The sequence below is a fragment of the Paramormyrops kingsleyae genome, chromosome 24 (assembly GCF_048594095.1).
Source record: "Paramormyrops kingsleyae isolate MSU_618 chromosome 24, PKINGS_0.4, whole genome shotgun sequence".
Classification (NCBI taxonomy): Eukaryota; Metazoa; Chordata; class Actinopteri; order Osteoglossiformes; family Mormyridae; genus Paramormyrops; species Paramormyrops kingsleyae.
The window spans coordinates 11,952,860-11,970,233 of NC_132820.1; the positions used below are offsets into that span (position 1 = coordinate 11,952,860).

At 48.1% G+C, this 17,374-nt stretch overlaps 2 protein-coding genes across 4 annotated transcripts; one reads left to right on the forward strand and one right to left on the reverse strand.

Moving 5' to 3' along the window:
- Positions 1-965: 965 nt before the first annotated feature.
- Positions 966-4,698, reverse strand: gltpd2b (glycolipid transfer protein domain containing 2b). Its single transcript, XM_023844859.2, has 4 exons — positions 4,136-4,698; positions 3,420-3,478; positions 2,834-3,018; positions 966-2,041 (listed from the first exon to the last, which is right to left on the reverse strand). The coding sequence occupies exons 1-4, from the start codon at positions 4,203-4,205 to the stop codon at positions 1,441-1,443; spliced, it is 915 nt and encodes a 304-aa protein (XP_023700627.2). The 5' UTR covers positions 4,206-4,698; the 3' UTR covers positions 966-1,440.
- A 2,126-nt stretch (positions 4,699-6,824) lies between these two features.
- Positions 6,825-17,292, forward strand: chrne (cholinergic receptor, nicotinic, epsilon). Of its 3 annotated transcripts, none has more exons than XM_072706748.1 (13): positions 6,825-6,843; positions 9,287-9,420; positions 9,907-10,049; positions 10,402-10,446; positions 10,574-10,683; positions 11,270-11,425; positions 12,040-12,143; positions 12,559-12,759; positions 12,921-13,035; positions 14,207-14,321; positions 15,235-15,430; positions 15,731-15,864; positions 16,731-17,292. In XM_072706748.1, exons 2-13 carry the CDS (start codon positions 9,357-9,359, stop codon positions 16,896-16,898), a joined length of 1,551 nt encoding a protein of 516 aa, XP_072562849.1. In that variant the 5' UTR covers positions 6,825-6,843; positions 9,287-9,356; the 3' UTR covers positions 16,899-17,292. The 3 variants fall into 3 exon arrangements, with proteins under 3 accessions (XP_072562849.1, XP_023700626.1, XP_023700625.1); XM_023844858.2 differs by lacking the exon at positions 6,825-6,843 and adding an exon at positions 8,385-8,522; XM_023844857.2 differs by lacking the exon at positions 6,825-6,843 and adding an exon at positions 8,569-8,774.
- Positions 17,293-17,374: the final 82 nt, after the last annotated feature.

Sequence of the window (17,374 nt, forward strand, 5' to 3'; positions counted from 1 at the left end):
AGGAGCGGGAGGGTGTTCCGAGGGGGGTGGGGGGTGTCAGAGCTTAATTACTCTGAGGGGCTGAAGAGAATAATGAATGAGAGGGAGGATGGAATGACAGGAGTCAGGAGATAGATGGATGGTAGGATGCAGGAATGTGATCAAGTAACCGTACAACGTTCTTACAAAACACAAATCCCACTGGAAAAAAACTGCCTTAGAAGGAACTAGTTTCTGTCTCTGTCTCCACCAGTGAATCAACAAAAACAAGACCAGACATTCCACAAGTAATTTCACCTAGATTGTAGGCATAAAGCTACACCAGAAGATAATGAATTATACCTCACATTAAACCCGTTAAAGGTTAGGTATTCACACGGCAGGTTACATCTTCTTACACATGATTCAAGAAATATTTGTCTCTCTGCATAATCGATTAGTAGTTCAATGTAAGTGCCTAAACATACCCTGAGACATCTTGGGACCTGTTTGATTGGCACCTCTTCTGCAGCCGCAATCAGGAATCCTGACACTCCTCCCCTCTCCTCCCCCACCCTGCCACGAGCCCAGCAGCCTTGAGTCAGCTCTTCCGGAACATTCATCACCTTAGCACCCTTCACGCTGACGGACATTTCGGTCCGCAGATGACAGTTATGGAGACTGGGTTGCTCATTTCTGACCTTCGCGATGGGGGGGTCCCTCCTGGGGAGGGGAAATGGAAAGTAAGTGTGTAAAGGACATGGAGGGAGGGAGCCAGAGGAAGTAACTGGAGAAAGAGAGGAAGCGAGAGAGAGGGATTGCGCAGCATTAGAGGCACTTGAGTGTTTGAAATAGTCAGATCAAGAGGCATATAAGTATCCAGTAGATGTAAAATAGACCAAACACATACCGACACCTTAGCATATTCACTCATGAAGCACAGACATGCTCCTGGTGCATGAATGACACACCTGGCAGGTTTATGCAGTGTGAAATCACTCTTATACTTCTACACAATAGTATTTTATTCAGTGTCCACCTACTGATTCAGATACATAGTGCAAAATTAGTGCATGAACACAAAATCACAAGCGAATGACCCAAGGTCGACACAGTGTCCGGGTTGGTTGCGGGGGGGGGGGGTTGTGTTCTAGCGATGTGAGGACACGGTGGAGGGACACCCCCAGGAGACAAAAGTACAGACCATTAATATCAAGCCCTTAAGAGTTTCACAATGCCAATTTATCCCGCCACTAGGAGTCGTGCCATGACGTTATTCTCTTTAATTATATCGGTGCACAGTCCTACATTTCGTCAGCTAGAAAGGTTAAAACATATTTACTGAGGGAAATCACATGATTATTTTCAAAAGTGTAACATCTGGACTCCTGTTTTGTGAGGCAGTTAGTTTTTGGTAAGGAGTCTTCGTCTGTGTGGACCACTAACCCTGTTCCCAGTTGGGGGAGCTCTCTCTTCACACCTCTAGGGCAGATCCAGCATGCCGTGTTCCTCGAGGGCCACTTCTGTCCTGGCATACACCTCTGTGATGGCCCTGACCACTTTGTTCAGCACCAGTGTCGCCCCCTGCTGGTTCTGCACACACACCAGCCTGAAGAAGTAGGTCCTATCTGGTATGGCGATGAAGGCCAGCTCGACAGCGCGGCGCACCAGCCAGGTGTGATGCCGAGACAGACTCTCCTGGTAGGCCTCGCGGCACAGGTCCGAGGGACTCCGCGCGCGGCCCCCAGGGGGTGGGCTCTCACCCAGCTTCTGCAGAAAGAGGCGGAGCCAGAGCAGGGCGCGGTGGAGCCGGAGGAGAGTCCTGCAGCCTGAGGATGTCAGCTGGTGGAAGTCCACCAGGCCGCTCTGCAGCTCCGCGGTTATCATGGAGCGCACCGAGTGGTACGACCCCTCGTCCGTCTGAAGCCCCCTTGTAGGAGCCCCACTACCTAAACACCTGGCCCCCTGGTCGCAGTCCCCCCGGCTCTCCATGTCCTGCTGAGCCAGGTCACGGATGAGGCCAGTTTTGTCCTTAATCTCCTGGGATATCAGCCCCACCATTGGGCCCAGGGCGTTCAGGAACCTGGAGGGGGGGCATCGGAGGTGTCATAGAGTAATGGAAGCAGGCTTAAAAGAACACGGCAAATCCAGCAGGCAGAAAGCACATTGGCTGGGTGTGAAAAATGTCAAGGTTAACTGATCCCGAATCAGTGAGAGCTGATAAAGGGATTCGGGACAAGAAGGGGCACTTTCATCATCACCGTGCGACATTGCATTGAGGAAAACAAAGGAAGGCACTATTACAAAGCAGAATGTAACTCATGATTAATATGGCTTATTTGGAGTGGTTTTGGGCACGATGATAGACAGCCCTCATAGATTTATTGAGTATGCAACACAACGATTTTCATTTAATAATGCCGCACGTATAAGAAGATAATAGGTAAAACACGGGACTATTTCTGAATTTTCGTGTTGCCTCCAGTTGTTCCTGGATATTCTTGTCAGCCCAAATATCCAGCAAACACTGCACCTCTGCCATAGACCAAAGTGATTCCTTTGCCACAGCGTTTGTTAGATGTTTGTCGCTAGACTCGCCACCCAATCTGTACAGTTTACCCAATCCGTTCCTTCCGGCTCCGGTTCGTGTATAGTGTGCATGTGCGAATGGCTGTGTCAGTCACATCTCTGATATTATGGGTTAGCGATCACACACCCGACTCCGACTCTACCTGGGCCCCCCTCTTCAAACGGGCATGGTCAAAGGAATCAGACTTTGGGGGTCAAACATGCTTGGGCACGGTACAGATGGCCTAGTGTGGGTATATACCCTAAGGTAGACGCTCTTCGTTTTTAAGGCGCCCGGGGTCCTTACTTGATGAGCTCATCCCAGCTGGAGAGGTATGGCTGCATGAGGACGTCGGTGCCGGGGTCCAAAGCGGCGCGGAGGTGGGACACTAGCTGGGACACTTGGAAATCCTGACCAGGACACTCACGCAGAAACAAGTCGTCAATGGCCTCCTCACCACTGCCGTCATCGGACGTGTTCAGACCCCCAGGCTGGTGTGAGGGAGAGAGTGATGTCATTATCTTGCTAGGCACCTGTCAGTTACCTGCCAGGGTTAGTCATTAAATCAACAGTGACCTCACTTCCTTGTCATTTCCTCACTTCCTGTGTGTCTCCATTACCTGCTTCTTTTCTAAATCTGCCCCACTTCCGTCCCCTTCTCTTACCTTGTTAGGCCAGTTGTAGGAATACTTTACTTATAATTATCTATCTGTCTTTATTTGATTCGCAGGTGTTCAGCGTCCATTTCAGATGGCTACATGCTTTCTGATGACCTGCTCTAGATTCTGTTTATATTCTAGAATGTTCTAGGCTGTAGAGTCCCTGTTGGCTGTTAGCCATTAGCCATCAGCGTGGATGAGAGGTGCTGTGGAGGTTTATGGGTCACCCTTACCGTTTGTATTTGGGTGTGTTCCTTTGGGCAAGGGCGCCAGAAATCCTGCAAGTTCCCCTCTGCGGTGGGTGACGGAAAATGGGAAAGGTAGAAGGAGAGATTTAACGTGTTTTTATTCAAAATTGACAATTAGCTTTACTGTCAGAGTAGCTGGTTTATCTGATGCCAGAGCGTAAGAGCTTCATAAACCAGTGGTAACCAGTGCAAAGATCAAACACACGAAGAGCGAACAACTGAGTGAGACCGAAAAAGCGCCCATGTGTGGTGTCAACCCCCCCACCCCACGACACTTGGAAAGGGCATTCAGTAAGGGCTGCAAGGGTTGTTGTGAGTGAGGGACGAGACAAGGAACAAGAAAGGCACAGACGTTAGGGGGCATGGCGGTTAAGGAACCCAAGAAGCCCAAAGCAAAGGGATGTGGGTTTGTTACCCAGAAGGGTCCCTCCTTTCCAGTGAGGAAAAGTCCTCCGAACATTAAACACCCAGCTTTGCAGTTGTGGTAGAAACGTTGCACTTTTTAACTTGGTGTACAAGGGACCCCATTCCTCGTGAGGCGGACACAAATTTGTGTGTTCCAGACTAACCGTAGTCACCGCCAGAATCCTGTGGAATGGCGTGAGACAGCCGCTAAGACACGGCTGCAGGACTGTACCTGACAGACCACAAGGAACACGATTCAGGAAGGGGTCCCGGCACCGATGTGGGTGCACACTCACGGAGCCACATGGAGCCCAGGAAGACGATCACAAGCAGGACGGCCACACCGGCCCGGCCGTTCACGCCCATGCTGGCCCCTCGTCACGGCACTCCACTCGTTCACCAGCGCTATCCGTCCATCTTCCACCTCTCTGTCTCTCTCTCAGCCCTCTCTTCTTCTCGAGGTCACTTCCTGCTCAGAAATCCAAACCAGTCTCAGAACCTTCCGGAATGTTCCTGAGTTATTCCCAGCTGCGTCTCCCTTCTCCGTCTCTCCTCATGTCCTCCTCTCCTCCGTTTCTTGCTGTTTCTGGCTCCCGATCCTCTTGTTCCCGTCTCCTTTTTTATTGCTTGGTTCCAGAGTCCAGAGATTAGCTCCGGTCGGCCATATATGGCGGCAGTGTGACCGAGAGTGACCTCCTCTCAAACTCCCAAGTCCCCCATGAACAGCTGAATCTCCTCCTCCCTTTATACCACACTATCTTGTCATTTTTAGGCTCCTCTGTAGTTCAGCTGGTAGGTCTGTCTTTGGCTCGGACTTGAGACACCAACACGACCGCGGTGTTTTTGTGCACAGCGGTCCGACGTCACACGTGAGCCTCACGTGTTCTGGTCCTCCACCGTTCCTGTCCTCCTGGTCAAAAGGCGCCGGGATATCAGGGCGCCGACGCTGTACAGCAGGTTCGGGAAAAAATAAAGATCGCCACGGTTGTGGTGAAATATTTTGAACTGGTTTAAGGCCTTGTTGCTGTCTATGTCTTAGTAACCATGTTAAAGTGTTAGCATGTTAGTTGGACATTTGGATGGGGCGGTAGAAAACAACAGATGAAAACAAAAGTTTTAATACAAAATGATTCTTTATTTGCTATTTACACAAGAGCACTTGTACGTCTCTTTTCACACCTTGCTCTCCTTTGAGACAAACACACGCATAGACCGTCGAGAGGGAAGCTTGGGGTCTACGCACAAGGTCAGGTCACTTCTCCAGTGTCCCAGGAGAATTTTGGGAGGGGTTAAGGGCTTTATTCAAGGGTCCAATGAAGCTGTAACTATTTTGCCGAGGCTCAAACTGGCGATCACAGGCACACAGGCCCAAATCACTGAGCCGCACATCACCGTATGACCACGAAATACCCAATGCAATAATGTATGATCTCAGAGGTGATTTGCATGCAGCTGTGTCAGGTTTTCCCCTGTATGCCAGTATTTAATTACGGCTGTATTTTGCATTCCTGTGGAGACAGGCAGCATTTGCTACAGCGTATTCCGAGGTCCTGATCATCACCACTGATACCCGGTGCATTATCGCGGTAATAAATGTCTGATCTGAGTGTTTTTGGTGGGAAAGTGGGCTGTCCCATGTTCCCTGTTTATCTCTCTCACTGCTAGCATGGACTCTGAACTGAGGGGGAGCCGGGTAAGTGATCCAGACCTGCAGATACACACGTAAAGTACATACAAGGCTTGTATCTCCCGACAGATGCTTATACCTGAAAGGTCCTGGGTCTCTGCCCTCCATGTTTTCCAGAGCAGCTCATGGTTCGAGGGACTCCAGGTCTCCAGGAAGCGTGCGACAATGATTCCTAATGATCCTGGTGTTTGCATTCAATTGATTAGTTCCGCTAAACAGCGCCGTCAGCCTGCGATGTGATGCTGTGAATAACAATCCTGCAGTGGGAACGAATGGCAACAACGTGTCAATGATCGGCAATGATGATTGTATGTGGGACACATATTTAGACCTTTGGGTGTGTGTGGCCCCTGCAGCTTTGATCCCGCTTCCTGGCTGACCTCTGCCTCAGACCTTGGCCGTTATCTCTTCGAGCGCCGGGCATTTTACAGTAACTGTTTACCCTGGACAGCCTGTACAGGTCACCCTGTCAGCAAGCGGTCGATGCAGAATAAAGGTTTACATGCTCACTCTAGTATCCAGATGTGGTCAATAGTCAGAGATTGTTAGGTACTGTAAGGATTCTGCACAGAACCCCCCCGTACAGTTATATGCCAAACACCAGCACTGACAGATAGACAAATTTACCCGCACCTGGCTCTCATTCAGACTCATTCACAACAAGCATTGACAATTCCAGGCACTCCTGCTTCCTATTGGCCACCGCTCAGTGACCAGGCGGCTCCCATTGGCCGGGGTTACTGTTGCTTATGTGCAGTTGCCTAAATCGGCCCGGCCAGAAGGCACAGTGACATGGTGACAGGGGGGGCTTATAGCCACGGTAGATATTTGACTCCGCTGTGGGTGTCATGCGGACAGAGTACAAGAGAACCCCCTCCCTGGTGAGGTGGGGCAGTTTTCCAGGTAACTAGATGCCGCTGTGGTAGGCGATGTGACACACGGCACCACCTGACAGGTGTCCCTCGTGCCACTTGATCTGCCACTTGAAACTCACTTTCACCATGTGCAGGTGTGTGACACGTCACCCCGGCCACCTTATACTCTGCACCGCCGCCCCTGCCGCATCAAGCTGGGGGAAAATTTCAGTACATTTCTTTTCTGGCTTCCTGCTCAACCCTTTTAACCGTCACGCCACCTAGTGGCAGGCTGCAGCACTCATCAACCTGTCGGTCATGCTGCATTCCTCTAGCTATTCCTAGCGTGCTGCGAGTTTGGCTGATGCTCCTCTGAAGCGGGTCTGTCAGTACCTTATACCGGCACCGATACGTGAGGAGGACGCAAGGAGAGGTCTGATGCCAGACGATTGGAGCACACAAGGTGAAGGACGTGAACCCGATACCTATCCTGTTAATATTTGATTGAGAGAAGTACAGGGGGAGATAGGTGCAACATATCCACTTTCGAGACAGAACTTTGGGGGGGGTGGTGTGTGGTTCAGTGGGTTAGGATGCTGTGGCTGTGATCAGAACGTTGCTGGTTCAAATCCCAGGCTGAGCAGAATGATGTCGCCATTGAGGCCCTGAGCAAGGTGCTTCCGCTCTAATTTCTCCAGGGACTGTCTGACCTTGCTTTCAGAAATAACATTGGGGTTTATTTATCTGGCATTCTGATACCACTTTGGCTGAGATGTTCATATCAGAGGGAGGAAGCTGCTTCCCTGCATTGTGTCCTGTTAGGATTCAGGAGTATTCTTTAATAACCTAGGTCAACACTCAGGGGCTTCTCCTGGCTTCTATTTTCACCGTTTAAGTATACCTCAGTGTAAGATACCGAATCTGTGACTATTTCCCGCCAGTCATGATTGCTGTTCTTCTTGTGAGAGTTTGGCCACGGTCTGCGCAACAAAATCCGGACGGGGAGGGGTGGGTAGTCCCACACGGGGTGGGAGGAGGGGTTGCGGGGCAATCCAAGCGGCTTCTAAACCGAAGAGCTTCAAACTTCCCTCGCGCAGAGGAGCTCTGGGCTGCCCCCAAGGAGCACGTGCCCGCCGCGGCCGGTAATAGTAGTGCGCGAGCTGCCGCGGCATCGACGCGCCTCATTTACTGTGAAATGTAATGACTCGCAAATGATGAGTGTGTGTGTAGGGGTGGCACTGAACGCTGCGCCATTTGGGAGGGGGTGTGAATTTATCACAAATAAGACAGACGCCACGGTTTTGGATTAAAAATATAGGCCGTTTTCTGAAGCAAATGCGAAAGGGATACTTACTGTAGAGAGCAATAAGGGCGCTTAAGCACACAGCCGTTTCCACGTTCAAATCCTAATACACTTGGAAATATTTATTGCCTATATTAACGGCGATTTCGACCGTTTCAGATGAGCTATCTGAGTCTTTTCCTTCTCTGTGCTATCTCGGTCAAATGCAATTTGCATCAGAATAACTCATAAATAAAAATAGATAAGGCAGTTTAAATTGCTGCCTCGTTCAACGCCCAAAGTATTTAATAACCAGGCTCTAAAATAAAGTAATTGCCTCACCCTTAGCCCTTACGCAAGCAGAACAAAGATAATAAATCTTTAACCGAAAATAAATATGTTAATTTAAGGCAAAACAGCACATAGAATTAGACCTGTTCCCTCCAACATTTTCAATATTTAAAATAAATCTATTTTTCAAAGCGTCCTCATAGAACAAACATATATATCGTCATTACATTCACGGTTAAAGGAACAAGAATGACCCCAAAAGCTCTCTTCTCAACTTCCATAATCCGGCTGGATCCTCCGTGTTGTACTGAGAGCGCAGTCGCGGCTCATCCCAGACCCCGTTAATAATATCACTGCCCCCCTTGAGGAGGTCCTCTCGGTATAATAAAACAGAAACAAGCCAAATGCAGCTTAATGCGTTCACTAAACGCGTCAACCAAACGACCGAACTGTCATATGCACACAGAGTCCATTACGATACACGCACACAGCGCATGGAGCGTTATTTCAACGATCTGTCATTTCGCTCCTCTGCCACGACCCGGACAAAGTTCCTTCGTAGGATAACTGTAAGTCTCCCTGGCAGCAAAGACACTGCGGGTTATTTATACCAACGAGTCCCAGATAAGGATCAGCGGGAAGACCCTCTCCAACCGGGCCCCCGGGGACACCTGTTCGCCGCGATCACGGGGACACGGGTCGGGGGGTTATTAAAAATAATGGCAGTAATGTTAATTATTATGGCGACTGTCTTTGATCGGAAACTACAATGTAATTGGAAACAAACCGCAAATTATGAATAGACTCCTACCAAATCAATGGCAAGTTTTCTAATAGCTGTCAATCTATAAATAGTATATACCTAGCAAGTACCGGTCATATGTTTTATACACTAGGCTGTGTTTAACTATTAATTTTAACTGTTTTTCTTCCTCGATTTGCAGCAATTTTCCATGTGTACATGAGACAAGCGATATGCCTGGAAGCATTTTAAAAAGACTTTTAAACTCTTCTTTCTAAGCAATCGTATTGATTGCAATAATTTGGTTTGATTTGGTAATGAAACGTCTATATTGGGGCCTAATGTATTAGGTCTATTATCCATATTAATAAAATAATTTGAAAGATCACGCCGTAAGCTCTCCTGTTGCTATATGCGCCGATAGAGTAATATAAAGATTATTATTAGTGGTGTATTGAGTTAAGCGCAGCCTTGCTGCTTTGTAACCCGACCCACGGACAGCGACAGCTGGAGGAGCTGGAGGGGGTACAGCGGGGTTAAGGGAGAAGCGCGGCTTGGAACAGCTCCTTACTTTCTCTTTTTTTTCCCTAGACCCTTTCTTTCCAGACCCTTTTTCATTTTGGAGACATCTGGGCGCACAGGAGAAAGGCCGGGTCCGGCGATGGCGTTCCAGCCCGTTCCGTCGCGCCTGCTTGTGGCCGCGCTGTTGGCCGTCGCCCTGGCAGGTAACCGCCGAGGCAGCGCGCTTCTGCGCCGCTTACAGCTTTCGCCCACTTTCCGGCCTCTATCCATACTTGTTTGACTTCTAGGTTTTTTGTTCCGCGAGAGGTAGTATTTACATGCGCAGTAATGAAAAATAAATATTAAACCCGCTGATTTCACTGTCCTCCTTCATTGATCTTCATTGCTGTTCTTTTGGTTGGTGGGTGCTAGGTTGAATTTGTCTGAGTTTTAATAATTTAAACGACGAATTAATTTTGTTTTGTGTTCAAAGCTAGAATAGCCCAGGGCTGCTGTGAAAGCCTTCATGTTTATGTTAAGTAGGCCTATGTATAATATTACACCCCGTGCAAGTCCCGATTTAGGAATTTGAACCCTGTTAAGTATTCTTTATCCGCATTAAGTCTAGATAGGGTGCCCTGCGCCCGATCGGGGTTTATTCTGATCCTGGACGGGTTTGTGCTGGACGGCAGTCATTTTCCCTCCCATAGTTTTACCGGTGAGCGGGAACGAGGAGACGCAGCTCCTTAAGGACCTGATGACGGGCTACAACAAGAACATCCGCCCGGCCAGGCACGCCGACGACAAGGTGGAGGTGCAGGTGAAACTCACCCTCACCAACCTCATCTCGCTGGTAAGCAGCAGTGTAGCCCGGGACAGATGTTTGAATGATTGCTACCCTGAAGATGGAAGGCCAATGTTCCGCTGTTTGCCTCCCCACCTGCTGCCTTACCTGGGCTAACAGAACACCGCTATATACCCAGAATGCACTGTTACCAACGCCACTGCATGTCCACAGCTCCCGGATTACCCACAGTGCTTTGCATGTTCAGAACGTTCTGTAATTTTGCTCCCAATTTACTGGCACATATCTTTGAAGTCATAACTGGTGCTGGCTTCACATCCCCCAGAAGGGAGGCCTCTTTTTGACCTTGTGCTTCTGCATTATATATAATTTATATATATAAATTCTCTGTCTTTCTCAGAATGAAAAGGAAGAAACTCTCACCACAAATGTCTGGATTGAAATTGTGAGTCATTCTTCCTACCTTATCTCCAGTTGAACCTCATGTCTTTTTTTAAAGGGAGTTTTGTACTGATTGTTAACCTTCCCCAGTTAACCCCTGTCACTGTGATGTGTGTCCCCCCCCCCCCCAGCAATGGAACGATTACCGGCTGGCCTGGAACACCTCTGCCTACTATGGTATCGACGTGCTCCGTGTTCCCTCCAGCATGGTCTGGCTGCCTGACATCGTCCTGGAGAACAAGTGAGTCCAAACCCTCAAACAAGCCCAAAGCCTACTGCACGATGTGGCAGCCTGACACATCATGAGTATCAGCTGCAGGGGATGTGGCAGCCCGACACATCATGAGTATCAGCTGCAGGGGATGTGGCAGCCCGACACATCATGAGTATCAGCTGCAGGGGATGTGGCAGCCCGACACATCATGAGTATCAGCTGCAGGGGATGTGGCAGCCCGACACATCATGAGTATCAGCTGCAGGGGATGTGGCAGCCCGACACATCATGAGTATCAGCTGCAGGGGATGTGGCAGCCCGACACATCATGAGTATCAGCTGCAGGGGATGTGGCAGCCCGACACATCATGAGTATCAGCTGCAGGGGATGTGGCAGCCCGACACATCATGAGTATCAGCTGCAGGGGATGTGGCAGCCCGACACATCATGAGTATCAGCTGCAGGGGATGTGGTTGTTAAGAATCCTGAGTAACGCTGTTGCACCCTTGAACCATGCGTTTCTCCAGTTTTATTCTACCTGGACAAAAGTGTTGCTTCAGCGACAACAAAATGAATCCTTTCTCATGTCCCCCCCCCTTTCACGCCCCCCAGCATCGACGGCAAGTTCGATGTGGCCTACTACGCCAATGTGCTGGTCTACCCCGACGGCTCCATGTACTGGCTGCCTCCTGCCATCTTCCGCAGCACCTGCTCCATCGAGATCACCTACTTCCCCTTCGATTGGCAGAATTGCACCTTGGTCTTCAGGTCAGTGGATGGGAGGATCCATCCGGAGGAAGCCAATTGGCTGGGATCATAGGTATCCGTAAAGGGGGGGGCGTGGCCTCCCCATTTCTCTGGAGCTCCTCTCTACGCTATAGTCAAAAACATCTTGTGATGGTTTTCTACATCCTCGGAAGCCTGACACCTCGGCGGAGATCAGTGTGATTCCAAGAGATCATAGTCATGGAGATCCCTGTTTATAGGGAGCTGTGTGCTGTCCTGCAGAACATGTAGATAGCGAGGGTACAAACTATTGGCCTATTATGTGTTGCATGATGAGGAGACAGCCATTTATGATGTCGGAGGCACTGCTGTAAATTAGTTGTTAAGGGTTAGAGTTTAGCATTGCGGTTTAGGGTTAGCTGCTTAAATGGTTAGGGCTTGGGAGTCAGTTACGTTTAGGTTCTTCCTCTCTCTAAAGTAACTTTACCTTTCTGAAAGGTACAACAGCAGAACCCCTGTTGGCACTTGTATCAACAACCATCTGTTTCCTTAGCTATGCTTCCTTCCACCTTGAATTTTCAGCATGAAAGTGCATCGTGAGATATGGCGGTGACCTTCTTGTTCAACGTGGCTGCTAAACTGCTCTCCCTCATTAGGTCCCAGACCTACAGCGCCAAGGAGGTGGACCTCATTTTAGCCATAGATCTGGACACTGAGCAGCCCATTGAGTGGGTGGTCATCGACCCAGAGGCCTTCACTGGTATGATCTTCTGGTGCTAAAGGAATCACCCTGGAGTGATCTGATGGTGTTATTCTGGGTGGATCATTTTACTAAAGAGCGTGAGGAATCCTGTCCTACAGTCTAACATCAGAGTCTCTCCTCTTATCCATCTGCTCAGCAGTCTGTCAAACCTTAAAATGCCGGCCACACACTGGAGCTCCCTGTGATGATCTTTCTAAATTACAATGTTCATTCCATATAATTTATTCTTAGTCGTTATTTAACGAAACCCCTGCAATGCAAAGCGCTTGTTGACTTTTGGCTAGTCTTCCGAACTTACAGCCACACTGGTGCCCCCACTTTTTTGGTTGCTGACATATCTGTGGCGTTATAGATCGTCAGTCAAATCTTGGAGCCTTCAACAGGATCCCTTCCCCCTTGGTCCCTCCCTCAGAGAATGGAGAGTGGGCGATCAGGCACCGGCCGGCCAGGAAGTTGGTTAACCCCCGGTACACGCCGGACGACCTGGAGTACCAGGAGGTGTACTTCAACCTGATCATACAGAGGAAGCCGCTCTTCTACATCATCAACATCATCCTTCCCTGTTCCCTTATCTCCGCGCTGGTAGTGCTGGCCTACTTCCTGCCTGCGCAGGGTAAGCATGGTCACCATTATCACGATACACTCCCCTTCTGCATGTGGTTTTGATTGTGTTGGGCTGGTTCTCCTGCTTTCCTCTTCCTCCCTATACCTCACCCTCCTCTCTTTCTCCATCATTCCCTCCTGTTTTATTCCCTCCTTCTCTACCCCCCCCAGCGGGCGGACAGAAGCTGACTGTCTCCATCTCCGTCCTGTTGGCTCAGACTGTCTTCCTGATCCTTGTTTCCCAGAAGATTCCAGAAACTTCTCTTTCAGTACCTCTCATTGGGAAGTGAGTCTAAGTCCCAGCAAGCTAGTGTCCCTTGGTACTAGGGCCCTGCTCACCTACATCCCACTGTCCCTTCATCCCACTGTCCCTTCATCCCACTGTCCCTACATCCCACTGTCCCTTCATCCCACTGTCCCTTCATCTCACTGTCCCTACATCCCACTGTCCCTTCATCCCACTGTCCCTTCATCCCACTGTCCCTTCATCTCACTGTCCCTACATCCCACTGTCCCTTCATCTCACTGTCCCTTCATCTCATTGTCCCTTCATCCCACTGTCCCTACATCCCACTGTCCCTACATCCCACTGTCCCTTCATCTCACTGTCCCTTCATCTCACTGTCCCTACATCCCACTGTCCCTTCATCTCACTGTCCCTACATCCCACTGTCCCTACATCCCACTGTCCCTTCATCCCACTGTGCCTGCATCAAACCGCATTGCTCTCCTGTCCTCTGTCCACATCCCTGTACCTGACTCTTGATTCCTGCACGTTAATTCCTACAGGCGGCCAGCAAGTGGGCTTATCGATAAGCTGCCAAAGCGCCGAGATTGCTAGCTAAGATCTAAGAGAAGCTGCTGTCCTACTCTCGAATATTACACGTAGACACCATAAGCAGAAGATAAGGAAATACTGAAAACATGCTCACTACATGCTAATGTCATGTTGTCTGCCAGTTTAACTGGTTATTAAGCCGGTAACGTCGATTGAATAATGTAACGGACCCCAGACAGAGCCTTGTGGCACCTCGCTGGTTACACTGAAATTCTGATTCTTACAGGGACAGACTTTCTTCTGATTGTCAATCATTTACATATAAAGGTGGACTTCACCATATCAGTAATAGCAGTCTGGTTATTTAGGTTATACATAGTTGGGTTGGTTCTATACATTTTTAATAGATTGTTATTATCTTACCTTCTCTAACCATTTCTGGAATTAAATATCTAGAGATTAATATCCTTTAGTATTGCTTTGGTATCATATATCATGTACATATTAACTATGAAATTTTACACTATAGGCTTCCTTTGTGTTGAGTTGGACTTATTCCAGGTCTCGTGCGTTGTGAGATCTTTGCGCCATGTGTTCCTGCTGATGATCCCCCTCCCTTCTCTCTCCCCCTCTCTCTTTCTTTCCCTGTTGCCCACCCTCATCTATCCCCTCCCCACAGGTACGTCATCTTCGTCATGTCCGTCACCACCCTCATCGTCATGAACTGCATCATCGTGCTGAACTACTCTCTCCGCAGTCCCAGCACCCACAACATGTCACACTGCATCAAACACGTATGTCGCATTGCACGCCACTATCAGTTATTCATGTATTGATTGGTTGATTGATTTTTCTCTGCTAATGTCAATCCACAGCGCAGGAAGGCTTCGCCATCAGTTTTACTTGCATGTGACTAGCTAATTTGTTTAGCGGGACTTGCACATGCGTAATGGCCAGAGGTGGCCAGCGGCTCCTTGGGTACGACATTTCCTTCCTGGCTGCTGTATGAACCTGATGGCCGATGTTGCACATGCATAAGTCTGCATGGTCTTTTATCGCTGCCATCACTGTAAGTAACAAGCAGAATGTGGGGCTAATGAGGACTTAAGGGATTAGTCTGTGTTAAGCACTCTGTACCCTATTCAAATGGAATACCTTTAAACAGCTGTAATCAACTGTTATGTAAAAATTACATGGCAGAAATGTCATGAAGGTATTATTGTATTCACGCACTGATATATCATTGTTGTAACTTACCAATTGGTTAATAAGCTCTTTTAATGACCAGTCAAAGAGTTCATTGACATCTTAACATGTCTATGATGTTTGATTTCATCAGCCATAACGTGTTTGAAATCTCTTAGGTGAGGGACAAAATCAATAAGATAATGCAATCACCCGTTCCTTTACCTATCTCTGTGTACGAAGCCTTACTTTAGGGAACTGTTCCTGAGTGGTCTTGTTATTTTGTGTCAAAACTAAATATTACTATAAAAATAGTGATTTGTGTACTATATTTTAAAAAGTGTGAATCAATTGAACCTATTTGAAAGTTAAAATAGTAGTAGGTAGTTTAGCCATTAACAAAGTGTGCTGAATTGCTCTCTTTAGTGTCAGTAAATATCTTCCTGTATTAGCGGGGACAATATCGAGTGGCTTTTGGCTGCAGTGACGCCATGTACCCCGCCATTATCTCTACCCCCTCAGCTTTTTCTGGAGTGCGTCCCTCGTTTCCTGGGAATGTCGTCGCTGGTGGACGACGGCCAGGAGGAGGCGCTGCCGCAGCGCCGCCGCAGCTCGTTCGGCCTCATGCAGCGGGCAGAGGAGTACGTGCTGAAGCAGTCGCGCAGCGAGATGATATTCAACAGCCAGAGGGAGCGTCACGGCCTCACAAACACCTTTGGTGAGAGCGCCGTCACCGGCAGCTACTGCTCCGCGTGGTGACAAGACCCCGCCCCCCGACATCCTAGCTGGCTACAAAAAAAAACAATTTTAAATATGCTAAAGTAAAAACAAAAACTTTTTTATCTAAAGAGGAAAAGGAAAATAAGGGATGTTGAAAGGTCTGTTTAGGTTCAAAGGACGGGATGGAAAGGAGAGCTAGAATTAAAATGGTCAGGATTAGGATTAGGTCTTATTAATTAACTCTAGGGTACGCTACAAAACCACACCAGGCTGACCGTGTGTCTTTGGTGCCCCCTAGTGGACGGTATTGATGTAAGCACGACAGCCAGCTTGTACAAGAGTCTAGCGCAAGCTGCCCCGGAGATCAAGGAGTGCGTGGACGCCTGCAACTTCATCGCGCAGAGCACCAGGGAGCAGAACGACATCGGATCCGTAAGTGATTATTCGGGGCTGCCATCCAGCAGTCGGCAGAGAACGTGAGCCGGTTTAATTAGGGCCTGACCTGCAACTGAGACCCGGGGCAAAATACTGCATTGAAGCTGGTATGAGCTGATGCTGAGGCCCTCTAGGGGCCTGGAGGTGTAAACTCTTTGCGTTACTATGATTTTTTCCATATCAGTGATGGTTTTAGTTTGAGTGGCGCCCTGAGGACCCCCCCCCCCCCACAGCTAACCCTATACAACCCCCTCCGTGCCAAAATAAATGTGTGTGGATCTTCCATCCTCTGCTCCCCTGTCAAAAAAAAAGAACATTTTCATTTCTATTAAGACATTTGGACCAATGCAAACAAATAATGATGCAATTTAAACTTTAGAAATATAAAAATATATACAAATAAAATTCATAAATATCAAAAGAAGTAGCAAAGACAACTAACTGTGGTATATAAATTAAAAAATTAAAAAAGAGAATCTGATTATACTAGTGTGACATTAGCCTGTTTCATTACATGCATTATACCCATAAAGAGATGAAAGTGCTGCATTCCTTTATGTTTTATGTGTTTCTCTTTTTCTTCTTTCCTCCTTTTTTCTAAACTGGGCACCTGATACCTTAGACTTTTCCTTATCCATTCGCATTAATTCGGCACTCGAGCGTCAATACGTCCCCCATCAAACACTGTCAGCCACAGCTACCCTGACCCTGCGCTTCCGATGGATCCGTATCTGTGGCTCGTGTTTCCGTATATAAACCAGGAGTCTCTTTCACATGTGCTCCTTTCCTTCCTCTCTTGCTCTCTCTCTCCCCCTCTCTGTTTCTCTCTCTCTCTCTCTGGCCCACTTCTACCTGTTCCTCAGGAGACAGAGAGCTGGGTGCTGATTGGCCAGATGATGGATAAATTGTGCTTCTGGGCGGCCCTCCTGCTGTTCTCCATTGGGACAGTGGCCATCTTCCTGACAGGACACTTCAACCAGGTTCCTGAGTTCCCCTTCCCAGGGGAGAACAAGCCCTATGTCCCACCGTAGTGAGCGGGACCTCACGGTGACCCCTAGTGGCTCTGCAAAAATAACCTCTGCAGCTGGTGCCACACCTCAATCTTACAATCTAAACTTCTTCTCCACGTCTTCCTAGTTAATCACGAGAACAATGTTAATTATAATTATATTGTTATCGATACATAGTATTTTATTATTATTATTATCTTACCCATTTATATAGTTCACGATAATTACTTGCCTAAATGTTCATATTATGTCAGGCAAAAATTTATTGTATACATTTTTAATAATAATGCTTAAATCTTTGACTTGCGAATGTTTGTGTACAGAGCTGAGACTGTGTCCATCTGCAAGGCCTTGTTAGACGAAATCAAACAATTGTACAAAATTAAGTTTCATAAAATTCAACTTTGTGTCATGAGGATGTCTTTCCTCTGTTTATTCTCAATTAAGGCAAATTTCACATGTTGTCATCAAAACATTCATTTTCTCTAAACCTGATC